Source organism: Onychomys torridus, chromosome 16 (genome assembly GCF_903995425.1).
Source record: "Onychomys torridus chromosome 16, mOncTor1.1, whole genome shotgun sequence".
NCBI classification, from domain to species: Eukaryota; Metazoa; Chordata; class Mammalia; order Rodentia; family Cricetidae; genus Onychomys; species Onychomys torridus.
This window is the reverse complement of record NC_050458.1, coordinates 65,174,306-65,187,144: the sequence shown is the minus strand read 5'-3', so window position 1 is coordinate 65,187,144 and position 12,839 is coordinate 65,174,306. Positions and strand designations below refer to the sequence as shown.

General features: G+C 48.1%; 1 protein-coding gene across 1 annotated transcript; it reads right to left on the bottom strand.

Annotated features, from left to right (window-relative positions):
• Positions 1–5,251: 5,251 nt before the first annotated feature.
• Positions 5,252–11,299, bottom strand: Mettl7a (methyltransferase like 7A). The gene is made up of 2 exons (XM_036209107.1): positions 10,706–11,299; positions 5,252–6,292 (listed from the first exon to the last, which is right to left on the bottom strand). The coding sequence occupies exons 1-2, from the start codon at positions 11,201–11,203 to the stop codon at positions 6,056–6,058; spliced, it is 735 nt and encodes a 244-aa protein (XP_036065000.1). The 5' UTR covers positions 11,204–11,299; the 3' UTR covers positions 5,252–6,055.
• Positions 11,300–12,839: the final 1,540 nt, after the last annotated feature.

The following is a 12,839-nucleotide window of genomic DNA, read 5'->3' as shown; positions in this document are numbered from 1 at the left end:
CGTGGGGTTTTTGTTTGCTTTTTAGGCAGAGTCTTGCTCTACAGTCCAGCCTAGCTTTAAATGTGTAGGGAGCCGCCATTCTAAGATGGCGCCGACTTCCTGACAGCTTTGCTGTAAACAACTCCATATTTGGCTATGCTTGCTGGGCTGCGCGCCTCGAGGCTTGCGCATGCGCGTATATGGTAAATCGGCCTTATGTCCTCAGCCTATCCCGTGGCTCCCCGTGCTTGCATTCTGGCGGGATCCAATCACAGATTGACCCATTCGTTTGGTTCCCCATATAAGCAGCTGCCTTTTGGTTCTTGGGGCCCCTCACCTCCCACTCTCCCTCAATCAAGAGGCGCTCCAATAAAGTGTGATCTGAGAAGAATCCTCGAATGGTGGTCGTTCTTCCTCGCTGGTCGAGGAGCTCGCCGCATAAATGTCCACTGTACCCTGAACCGGCCTCAGGCCTGCCATCTTTCTTCATCCTCCCCAGTTCTAAAGTTCCCGACTGTGCCACCGTACTGAGCCGGGCTTTCTTGTTCGTTTGTTTTATTCCTAGGAATGATACATTTTAACCAGTAATTTTGGAGTTTATATACACATCCCAATATAATTCTCCAGTCTCTCAAACAGTGTCCTTTAGAGGAAAAATACTATTTTGCTTAGTCACCGTTACTATTATTTTGAAGCTGATTGAGGAATTGGGTGCAGTGACCTGTCTTGATCCTTGGCTTTTGGTCACCATGACCTCTGCCTGTTCTCTGGCACCGGGTGGAGCCACTAGGGAATCCCTATGATTCTTTAACGCAGCCTGAGTTGGGTTTTAAAGTTGAGATTTAAAGTGACCAGCCCGTTCTTGCTTTTGTTGACATTAGCATTCCACTGCATTCTCTGATGCTTTGACTGACAAACAGGAATTTAATCTCCGCTAAGTACTGTGCTTTTCCAAGCAACACCGAGAGAAGGAGCTTGCTCTGGGGCCAAGACTACAAAAGGCACAATTACACAATGTGTGTCTCCCGTGCAACGCTGAGGACACAGAACGTCAGAGAACTGGGAATAAACCGAAGACATTGAATGTTTGCAGGGATGGGAGTCGGGGTGGTCCACCAAAATACTTCTGGGGCTCATGGCCCCACACTCTTAAGAGGCCGATGGAAGTGGCTGTGAACACTGAGCTGCCCTTCCCTCGGGCTCTGGTGCTGTCCCCTGCTCATCTGTTTTGTTTTGAGACAGGGGCCCCACTATGTATCCCTGGCTGGCCATATTGCATCTGCCCCCCCTCCCAGTGCCAGGACTACAGGGGGTACCACTATGCCTGATGACTTGGCTTTCTTGTTTATCTGTGTGTGGGCACGCACTTGCTGTGGTGCATGCGTAGAGGTCAGAGGACAGCTTTTGGGAGTCGGCTCTCTCCTTCCACCATGGATTCTGGGGATTGACTCATGTTGTCAGGCATGGCAGCGAGCGCCTTTGCCCACTCCGACATCTTGCCTGGTTTGCCGTCACTTGCTTGCACCTGAAGCTCTTTCTTTCAGTCAGCTGTAGCCTGAGCAGCTCATGTAGCTGAAATACTCTCCATCCATTCCTTGGAATTCAGCTCAAAGAAGCCCTGCTCTTCCCTGGGTAGATGGGCTAGCATTTTCTGGCATCTGTTCATTGTCTTAGAAATGGCTGGAGAGACAACTGCCCCATCGCTTATTCAAGAGAGGAACACACAGTAGGTACTCAGTGCTAAGCAACAGTTACATAAGAAGTAAGCCAGGGGTATATGCCTTAGTCCCTAGGCCTAGGGTTCAACTCCCAGCACCACAAGAAAAAAATAGCAAAGTATGTGTGTATGTATGTGTGTGTGCATGTCTGTCTGTGTGTGCACATGTGCATGGCCCTGGGCATGGCGAGTCAGACCTGTGTGTGTGTGTGTGTGCATAGCACTGGTCATGGTGAGGCAGACCTGTGCTCTCAACACTCAGGCAGTTTCAGCAAGAAGGTGGAGAGTTCCAGGCCAGCCTATGCTACATAATAAGACCCTGTCTCAAGCAGGACCTCAGCGTTTATTCAGTGTGTTATTACTTCATTGTTATGTTTGTTTTTGTTTTTGTTTTTGTTTTTTTGAGAAAGGAAAACTCACTCTGTAGACTAGGCCTCAAACTCAGATCTGCTTCCCAAGTGCTGAGATTAAAGGTATGCAGCACCATACCTGGCATTTCACTGTTTTTTGTCATAGCCCTTTAGGTAGATTGTGGTGGTCTTGTGTTCCCCAAAATATTGTGCATGCTAATAAACTTATCTGGGGTCACAGAACAGAACAGCCACAATATTAAACATAGAGGGTAGCACACGCCTTTAATCCTAGCATTCCAGAGGCAGAGATCTACCCGGATCTCTGTGTGTTCAAGGATACAGCCAAGCATGGGTGACCCTTTAGCCTTTAGCCCCAGAAAGTGAGCCTTTAATCCCAGGGAGTGATAGTATAAAGCAGAAAGGTATATAAGGCATGAAGACCAGAAACTAGAAGCTTTTGGCTGGTTAAGCATTCGGGCTTTTGAGCAGCACAGTTCAGCTGAGAGGCATCCAGACTGAGGAAACAGGATCAGCTGAGGAACTGTTGAGGTGAGGTGGCTGTGGGTTGTTCTGCTTCTCTGATCTTCCGGCATTCACCCCACTACCTGGTGGCCTCGGGTTTGATTTTGTTAGTAAGTACCTTTAAGATTCGTGCTATAGCAGATGATCTCCCCATTTACTGATGAAGGAAGTAAGACTCAGAGGCAAGCAGATCATAGAACCCGTCTCCAAAAAAAAAAGGTAGTTTGCTCAAGATCAAAGTCAACACGGAACATGGTAGGGTTGAAAACTCTAACTCCATCTTCCTATCATCCCAGAGGAGGCTCAGAATTAAACTGAGATAACAGAGATGAAGAATTCAGGCTTTTCTTGAAATGGAAGGAGCCTACATAAGGAAACGCCGACCTGGGCTGGAGACGGCTCAGTTGTGCAAGAGTGGGATCTGAGTTTTCATTTCCAGCATCCACGTAAAGCACCGGGCATGGCTGTGGCACACTTTAACCGTGGGACTGAGATGGAGCAGTGCAAAGCTGGTGCCCATGGAAGCCAGAAAAGGGCATCAGAGCCTTGCAGTTGGAGTTCCATGTGGGTGCTGGGACCCAAATCCAGGTTCTCTGGAAGAGCAGCAAGTGCTCTTAACCGCTGAGCCATCTCTCCAGTCCCGTTCAGAGTGGTTTTATTTTATTTTATTTTTTATTTATTTTTAAAGTTTTATTTATTTATTATGTATACAGCATGTGTCCCTGCATGACCAGAAGAGGGCACCAGATCTCATTACAGAAGGTTGTGAGCCACCATGTGGTTGCTGGGAATTGAACTCAGGACCTCTGGAAGAGCAGTCGGTGCTCTTAACCTCTGAGCCATCTCTCCAGCCCTCAGAGTGGTTTTAAATGTGTTTTCAAATGAGGAGAAATCTGTAATATGTAGACGTGGGTGTCAAGCAGGTTGTGCGGTTTTGGGGCTTCTGAAACCGTCTCTGTAGCAGGTGGCAACTGTAATAAACTTCTGTATTTATTTCTCTAGCCCTAGTACTTTCTAGCAGAAGTGAGGCTGTTTGTCATGCTGTTCAGACAAGGATTTAGTTAGTTCTCTGCACTAAGCTGTTATCTTCTGTGGTAGTTTGGATGTAACTGCCCCCCATAATCTCTTAGGGAGTGGCACTATTGGGATGTGGCTTTGTTGAAGTGGGTATGGCCTTGCTGGAGGAAGTGCATCACTTTGGGGGTGGGCTTTGAGGATTCCTATGCTCAGGATACTGCCCAGCGTCTCAGTTGACTTCCTGTTGCCTGCAAGATGTAGGACTCTCAGCTACTGCTCCAGTATCACATCTGCCTGCATGCTGCCATGCTCCCCATCATGATAATGGACTGAACCTCTGGAACTGTAAGGGAGCCACCCCAGTTAAATGATTTCTTTAGAAGTGTTGCTGTGGTCATGGTGTCTCTTCACAGCAACAGAAACCCTAAGACACAGTCCAATGTGATGAGTACACTTTGTGAGGTATACCTGTGCCTTTGCAAACCTCTCAGTCACCAGACCAGCATAGTAAAATGTATGGGTAAAGGAAGGTCTGCCCTTTAGGAGAGAAGGTAGTTCACCTTCCAGAGCTGAAGAGGGAGGCATCTGAGCCCCAACACCTGGCTTTGTGTTGAAGAGGCAGAGCCATTCACAAACGGGATCCTTGGACTTAAACTTTTCAAAACTCATTCTGGATGGCTGTGGTACACACAGCTTTGATCAGCACACGGGAGGCAGGTGGCTCTTTGTGAGTTTGAGGCCAGCTAGTGACCCATAGTGAGACCCTGTATCAAAACAAAAGCCCCAACACAAAATTCTTATTCTAGGACAGGGCCTGGTTCAACGGTATAGCCTTGCCTAGCATGCCCACAGTCCTGGGTTCAATCTCCAACAAAACACCACAACCAAAAAAAAAAAAAAAAAAACAAATCATAACCATACACCCACACCTCACTCTAACTCTTCCAAAATGGCTAACATCTACTAGCTGTGTATGGTCATTTGAATGCTAAATGTCCCTGCAGGCTTGTGGGCCTGAGTACTTGGTCCCCAGCCAGTGGGCTGCTTGGGAAGGCTGTGGAACCTTCAGCAGCCTTGCTGAGGACATGAGTCACTTGGGATATCAGTTTGGTTCCAGTTCTATCCGCTCCTGACCGTCATACAATGTGCCCAGCCCACTCACACTCCTGCCAAGGATGTCTTCGCCTCCTAAGACTGTATCCTTTCAAACTGTAAGCCAGGATAACCCCTCCCCTTCAGTCAACACTGGGCAGAGATCTGGTCACAGCATCAAGGACCATCCCTCATACATTGTACATCATACCTGGCTGCAGAAAAACACATCTGTGGTTCAGATGCCTTAATGTCCACGGGGATGTTTCCCTCTCAGAGACATTAAGACACAAACGAAGCCAAGCCAACAAGTGCAGAGACTATTTATTTCCATCTTAAATGAATATGAATTTATTGACTGATTTGATATTCAAAATAGGACTTCTGCAAAATCATCTCAGAAAATATACATTTGTTTAGACACATACAAACTATAGCTGAAACCCTCGAATGGGCACACACAGACTCACTCTCCGTACACAAGGATGTCCATGGTTTTCTTTCAGGATCAGTGGACTTTTATTTTCTCTAGGGGAGGGGAGGAGTTTGGTTTGTTGAGATTTTCTCTGTGTAGCCTTGGCAATCCTAGAACTCCCTCTGTAGACCAGGCTGGCCTCGAGCTTAGACATCTGTCAACATCTAAACACCCCCAACCCCACCCCTCACCCAGTGCTGGGACTAAAGGCATGTGCCACCATGCCTAGCTCAGGATTATTTGGTTAGAATAATCCCCAAAGGCCTTGCCAACTACACTCACGGATTGTTTTTGGAGTCCTCCACATAGTGTACCCAGTTTCCCTAACTGCAGTGAGTCCTTTCCCTGCCTAATTTATTATGTCAGCCAAGTACATGCTAGATGAGGTAAGAAAGGAAGTTGACCCATGCATCCCAACCATCGTGTGCAGTTCTGGGGGGGGGCACTGGTGCAATCAGGTGCACTTATAAAAACTGAGTGTAGTGTGGCGGGATTCGGTGAAACCCTGAACCAAAAGACAAAGCAGCTGGCCAGAGCACACAGGGCAGCCAGTGGGTTCAGATTTCATTTTCCGGGGGTTGGGGTAGGGTGAGGTGAGGTGAGATTTTTCTGTGTTAGTCACACGTGGATTTTCACTTAGCTGGTATTTATTTATTCAGTTTGCAAGCTGTTAGTTTCCCCTTGCTTCATTATCAAAGCCCATGAAAGACCACAGGTCCCTTTGAAGCGGAGTTCAAAGCCGCTTTGATTTGGTTTTGATTTGGTGGGAGACACTACAGAAAATAGTTAAACAGAAACGTGTGAGGATGAGTCGGACGTCACCTCTCCTAGTTAGAATTTTACGTCTAAAACTGGAGCCTTGAACTGCTGCAGCCGTTCAGGTCTGCCCTGCCACCCCGACTATTTCACGGCGTACCCGTAGACATGGGGCCGCAGCAGAGTCCAGGACATGGGAGCCTGGATATGCTGCAGCTTGAGCTTGGAGAAGCTGGCCTGCTCCAGCGTCTTCCAGCTCTCTCTTGTTAGCTTGCAGCCATCAAACAGAAGGTACCAGACAGGATCCAGAACCTGTTGCCAGAAGTAATTCCAGGTGGACCGCTCATCTGCCACGTGCTCCAGGAAGTAAAAAGCCCCTCCCTGAGGGGAAAAACACACACACAAACACATTTTAAAGACACTGGTTTTGGGAAAACGGCTTTATAAGATGCGTGAAGCTTCAGATTTCAGTGGCCTGAGGCCAACTCTAAGAAGACAGGTAAATTAGAATGGAGTAAGGCATTATCTGGGTAATGTAGTTTGAATTTCGGTCACATTTTATATTGTGCTAGCTGAGCATGATAGCCCATGCCTGGAATCTCCACACCAGGGAGGCTAAGGCAGGATGATCTGAAATGAGACCCTGTCTTCAAACACAGCCTTTTAAACGGGGCTACCAATCTAAGCAACAGACAAGCATTTCTGTGGTCGTAGAGAGTTCATAATCACTGTGACCAAAGCACTTAGTGTGGTCTACCCTTACCACACTCGTTCCTTCTACAGGGTTATTGTAGCAGAACAAACCTATAATCACCCAGCACTCAAGAAGCTGGGGCAGGGGGATTGCTGCAAGCTTGAGGCCAACCTGGGTTACTAGAGTTAGTTCAGGGCCAGCCTGGGCTACATAGACACCAGCTCAGACAACATAACCAGTGTTACTAAGTTTTATTATCACCACTGTTTCTGTTTTATTTTTGAGACAGGGTCTCACTGCAACTTGACTGACCTTAAACTCACAGCGATCCACCTGCTTCTGCCTTCCGAGTGCTGGGATTAAAGGCGTGCGCCACCACCGCCCGGCTCAATAAGTGTGTCTTGATATGAGTGCTCGTGTATATGTATGTGAGTGCACATGTGTAGGACTTGTGTGGAGGTCAGAGGTCAACTTCCCGTATGTCACTTCTCAGGGACAGGCCCCACTCTTTTTTTTTTAAATTTTTATCTTTTTCAGAGCTGAGGACCGAACCCAGGGCCTTGCACAGGGCCTAGCAAGCGCTCTACCACAGAGCTAAATCCCCAACCCCTTGGCCCCACTTTTAAGACAGGATCTCTCACTGGCTGGAACTCACCAAGCTGGCTAGGCTGACTGGCCAGTGGACCTCAGAGATCTGCGGGTCTCTGACTCCCGTTCTGGGATTAGCATGTGGGTGTGTGAAAGTGTACACACACACACACACACACACACACACACACACACACACACGGACAACAGTCGTTAAACTGAGGCAATCTTTCTCCAAAAGAAAAGAGAGAGAGACTCCCAGAGTCTACACAAAAATCATGCCTGGGTTTTCTGTAGTTTTGGTATTTGTTGTTACTTCTTTACAGCTTTGCTTTTTTGTTGTTGGGTTTCGGTGTTTCCAGGTTCTGACTCCAGCTCTCAGGTACAAATGCTTCATGGCCGAATTAATCCCCAGCCCCCCTTTTGTTCAAAATGTTCATCACATTAGTCTGAGTGTGAAAACACAAGTGTGTGTGTGTGTGTACACATGTGTGTTTTCTCCTTCACCATGAGGCTGGACTGCAGGTGCCTTTGATGGCTGAGCGACCTCACCACCCACCTCAGCTTTTCATTGTTGCCGCTCCTTGGTGCACATCGCCCAGGTTGGTCTTGAACTCGCTACGGTAGCAAACTCACCATGGAGCTAGCTGGTCTTGAATTCCCAGTCCCGCCTCCACCTCCCTAGTGCTGGCCTTACGGGTGTGTCCTACCATACCTGGCCTCTCCTCCTATCCTTTTTAAAAAAACCTTTCTTTTAATTCACTACCAAAATGTTCCCAGGCACTGGCTGCAAACTTCTGGAAACACCAGAGCTGTAGGAGGGTAGGAACCTGCAGGGGGCATTTCATAGGCTGAACTGTGTTGTTTAAAGATTGCGTTGTGTCATTAATAATGCAAATGACACCCAGGGCAGCATTTCAGCCTTAGGTTTTGTACAGCCAGTGATGGGAAGCGGTATTGCCCTGAGTAGTACCTGCACTTTGATTGCCATCTGCAGCCCACACAGGTCATGCCGATGCTACTGCACATTACTAAGCAGCCTAGAAACCCATCTCCCTTTCCTTGGCCTCTTTCTCAAGCTACTCTGGGCCTGGCTACCCAAGGGCAGAGTTCCAGATAGAATTCAGGGTTTAGAGATGTGGTTACCCTAAATTACACAAATGAGTTCAAGTAAAATATATGTTTAGGAATAGAAAACCAAATTTCCTAATAAAAATGAAAAAGAAAAACCTGTCATCTCCTCAGGCTAGGGCAGGAGACAGGAGGAAAAAGCAGAGAAACCGGCTTGGATCCCACTGTGAATAAGCCAGAGCTTAGCAGGATGGGGCGGGGCAAGCTCTGCATGGGTGGTGAGATTCGGAAATCTGTGCAGGATCGAAGCTGAGAGGGCTGGGGACGCGTGAGGCTGCTGGGGAGGATTTATGTGTGGAAGGAGAGCCGAGGAAGAGACAGGCCCTCAGTGTCTGGGGACAGCAAAAGAGTAAATGCTGTAAGTCGGGAAGATGGGCGGCAGTGTTCTCACTGAAGAACTAGACCTGGGCAGGGCATGGTGGTGCACAGCTTTAATCCAGCACTCAGGAGGCAGGGGCAGGTGCATCTCTGTGAGTTTGAGGCCAGCCTGGTCTACTTAGAGTTTCAGGCTAGCCTACCACTATTCAGTGAGAATGAGACCTGGTTTCAAAAAGGTAAACTCACTTCTGTGTAACTTGGATGCATTTCTTAACCTCTTTTCCAAAACAAGGATCCTAAGTATCTGCTTCAGAGGATTATGGTTAGGGTAAACTGAGGCTGTCATAATGCCCGGGCTCTATCCAGCAGCTGGTGAGCTGGTAACCATAGAAACTAAGGAAAACAACCGAGGTCACGTCTGCCTTGCACCAAGGAGGCATGATCAGCAAGGGTGTGCGCCATCAGGCCTGGCTACGCATCTTTACCTGCTGGTTTGATATCCACCTGTCCTTGCACCGGAGAGACCATGCTGAGCCTCCAAGACTGTCTCCCAGGGGATACAGGGGGGGGGGGGGGGGGAGTACAGAACATCCCTACAGGTTCCAAACTGAATGAGCTGGAATGTTCGGCTTGCCTCTTTTCATGTTCAGCTTTGTTCAAAACAAACCCATTTAATCTGATAATCACAAGTGTGAAGAATTTCTTGGACTTCTAGAAAGACATGACTCGACCATTGCTCTTGCCTGCACCTAGTCCCGTTCCCTGGAGGTAGTAGCATCTGTGACCATTTGCTCTAGCTTTTGCATGAACGTGTTAACATTACTTCTTGGGCATCCTTCTCTTTCCTACTCAGCCCAGATCACTCTTCTTGGAGTTTTTTTGTCTTTGGTTATATTTTTTTGATAAAAGTTTTTATTAGTTTTGGTTTTTTTGGTTTTTCAAGACAGGGTTTCTCTGTAGCTTTGGAGCCTGTCCTGGACTAGCTCTGTAGACCAGGCTGGCCTCGAACTCACAGAGATCCACCTGCCTCTGCCTCCCGAGTGCTGGGATTACAGGCGTGCGCCACCACCGCCCGGTTAATTTGGTTTTTTTTTTTTTGGATACAGAGTTTGACAATATAGTTCATGCTGGCCTTGAGCCTGCGGCAGAGTGAGGCTTGCCTGCCCATCTCTCTCAGCCTCTGAGACACAGAACCGTTGCTGGGTTTATGTGTGTGCACCACCCAGCTCTTAAACTTATTAATAAACTACAGAGTTCCTGACTATGTCACAATTTCCCATCCACAGACAGGTTTTTTTCTGGTTTCCACTAACGCTCCTTTAACGACTGTCCTTGAGATGGACAAGGTTTTGCACACGTATAGCTGTAGATACATTTCCAATAGATAATTAATATTCACTTGACATTTTGATATTAAAACGTGCCTTCAAAAACCTTCCCGTGTGAGGGGACCATTCCCAGACCCACTCCAGTATCCGGACTCTAAGTCTCTGACTGTCATAGGTAAATGGTCTAGTGTAATTGATAGTTGTTTCTCATATAACGGCTATTTTAATTTACATTCCTGTTCCTGCCTGGAAGCTCATCTTTCATTTACTCTGATCAGTTTTAAGAAACACAGTCATTGTCCTTAGTGACTTGTCAATTGCTGTTTTGTTTTTTGAGAGTGGGTCTCAATGTGTAGCCCTGGCTGGCCTGGACCTCACTCTGTAGACCAGGCTGGCCTTGAACTCACAGAGATCATCCTGCCTCTGCCTCCCAGGTGCTGGCATTTGTAATGTTTTTTAACTCGTGGGGCATGAACCCTTCAGCCTTCCTGGGAGTTACTGTTACCAAGTTTGGCATCTGAGCTGTCCACATGCTCTTCCCGCTGCAGCAGTTTCGAATTTTATAAATTCTGATTTGTCAGCCCTTACCTTTGTCGTCCTCGGCCACACATTTTCTTTAAAAAAAAAAAAAAAAATCCTTCTCTGATAGTTTGCCTTTTAGTTTAGAATCCACCCGAAAATGATAGGACCCCCCTGGCTCATGAGAGCGGCTACTAGACCTCATCTGTTACTCACCGGCCTCAGCACTCGGCACACCTCGCGCAGAATCTTCTCCTGGTTCTTTACCGAGCACAGCACCAGGGTGCAGACCACCACGTCCATAGAGCCATCAGCCACCTGGTGCATGTTCTCCCCGGCCGCCACCACGAAGCGCTCGAACTGCAGCTGCCGGTTCTCTGAGACACTCTTGAACAAGAACTTCTCGAAGTTGGGGTTCGGGTCGACACAGGTCACTCTGCACCCGGGGGGATAGAACTTGAAGTTGGCCCCGGTGCCGCAGCCCAGCTCCAGCAGAGACAGCTTCCCCGAGGGGCCTGCGAACTCCTGCAGGTTGCTGAAGAGTTCTTTCTTCCTGCTCGCCATCCGCTCATTGTAGATCACCGAGAACCGCGACAGAAAGTAGGGAAACCACAGTTTGCATATCCAGTTCCACACGCCTATAAGGTTCAGCAGATACATGGGAAGCGCCAGGATGCTGATGACCAGCCGGAGGACCACGATGGAGAGCGTCATCGTGGCGAATGGTGGAGAAAGGGCCGCTGCCCCAAGCAGTCCCCTTGAGAAGCAGGGCGCAGGCTCCGGGCGGAGCTCCAGAGCCAATCAGGGAGGAGGGAGGTGCCCACTGAGCCGAAAAGCAAAACCCTAAACTCCCACCCCAGTCCAGCCCTCGGGTGGAAATTGGCTCAGCAGGGCGTGCTGCCGCCCAGGACTCTGCCCCGCATCTCCTTAGCAAGGCTGCAGCCTTAACTTCCGATCTGGTCCTGCCTGGCCTTGTTTGGGTCTCCAGGCTGCGGCAAGTTTCCTGCTGCGGTTTGTTATGAGCAGTGTGTCCTTTCACCCCACCTGCACAGCCTCCCACCCCAGTCCTGACTGACAAGAGTCCCTGCGTGGGTTAGGGCACCAGGGGAATGGCTGCGGGGACCCCTCTACCAACACTGACACCCTTCCCTCTCCTCTCCCCACTGAACCCCTCCCACGTCCTTTTTTTTAATAAGGAACTGAAAGGGAACCTCACCTAGCCTCAGTCAACAATTCCCCGAATTCCCTTGTAAACGGAGACTTTTGCAAGTTACTAATTAATCAGAAGGCCCCCTGCTAAGTCACTGTTTGGACCCGCCTATCATTTAAAGAGCAACTGTCAATATTCACCTTCATTAGACTTGGTTATTATGTAACAGCCAATTCAGAGTAGACTAATGCTCAGAGTATTCGCATTTGGAGCCTGGTGGGTTTTATAAAATAGTTACAAGGCACCTGTCTGGTGGTTTGGGTTTGGTTTTGGTTTTGGTTTTTGCCAAACACAGGGTCTCACTCCTTAGCCCAAGCTAGCCTTGAATTCTTGATCATACTTTGATCCCTTAAGTGTTGGGATCGCAGGCCTCTGTCACAAAGCCCAAGCTGCACGGACTTCTCGAATTATTTTTTTGAGTCATAAATTCACAAGAAGAGAAATTGCTACTAAACCCTTTGCTTCCATTTCTTCTGTGTGTTCTGACAGCTCTTAATGAAACCAAGTGAACTGTGCAAACAATTCTAAGTGAAACGTGGAGCTTTTGATGTGTGAATGACAATAGCCATAGGCCCAAATAGATTTGTGAAGCTACTGTACTCACACACTTCTGCAAGTTAGATCAAGAATGTTACTCCACTGGTTTCCAAATGAAATGGACCTGAGGCAGAGCCCCAGTATCTGACAGTTCACAAGGCAGCGTCAGCATCCAGAGGAGGAAAAACATAAGCACGATGCAGGCTGGTTGAGCGGGTTGTCTTTTTCATCCTCCTTTTATTGGGTGGTGGAGGTGGGTGGTACTAAGGATTGAGCCCAGGGTCTCACACATGCCAGGGAAGTACTCTGTCACTGACCCCTAATCCAGGGAGGGATGTGTGTGGATGTTCAAAAGTCTACTCACATTTATATACCCTACACAAACGTTACAGATACAACAGCAGGACCTGATGGCACACCCCTTTATCCCAGCACTGAAGTCTGTGAGACCAGTGATTGACAGTGACACAGGAGCACCCCCTGCCCCCATGTAGACTAGAGAGACTGTCTCAAGAACAACCACTAAACAAAACTATTATAACAACTATTCCATATGCGTGTGTGCACATGTGTGTGCTGGAGCAGATGCCGTCTTTTTTTGTT

What these genes read in the sequence shown, in the direction of transcription:
- Mettl7a (XM_036209107.1), bottom strand. Translation starts at nt 11,203, where the DNA reads ATGACGCTCTCCATCGTGGTCCTCCGGCTGGTCATCAGCATCCTGGCG. An exon ending in TGTGCCGAGTGCTGAGGCCG is followed by an intron (nt 6,293 to 10,705) that starts GTGAGTAACAGA and finishes TTTTCCCCTCAG; the next exon opens with GGAGGGGCTTTTTACTTCCT.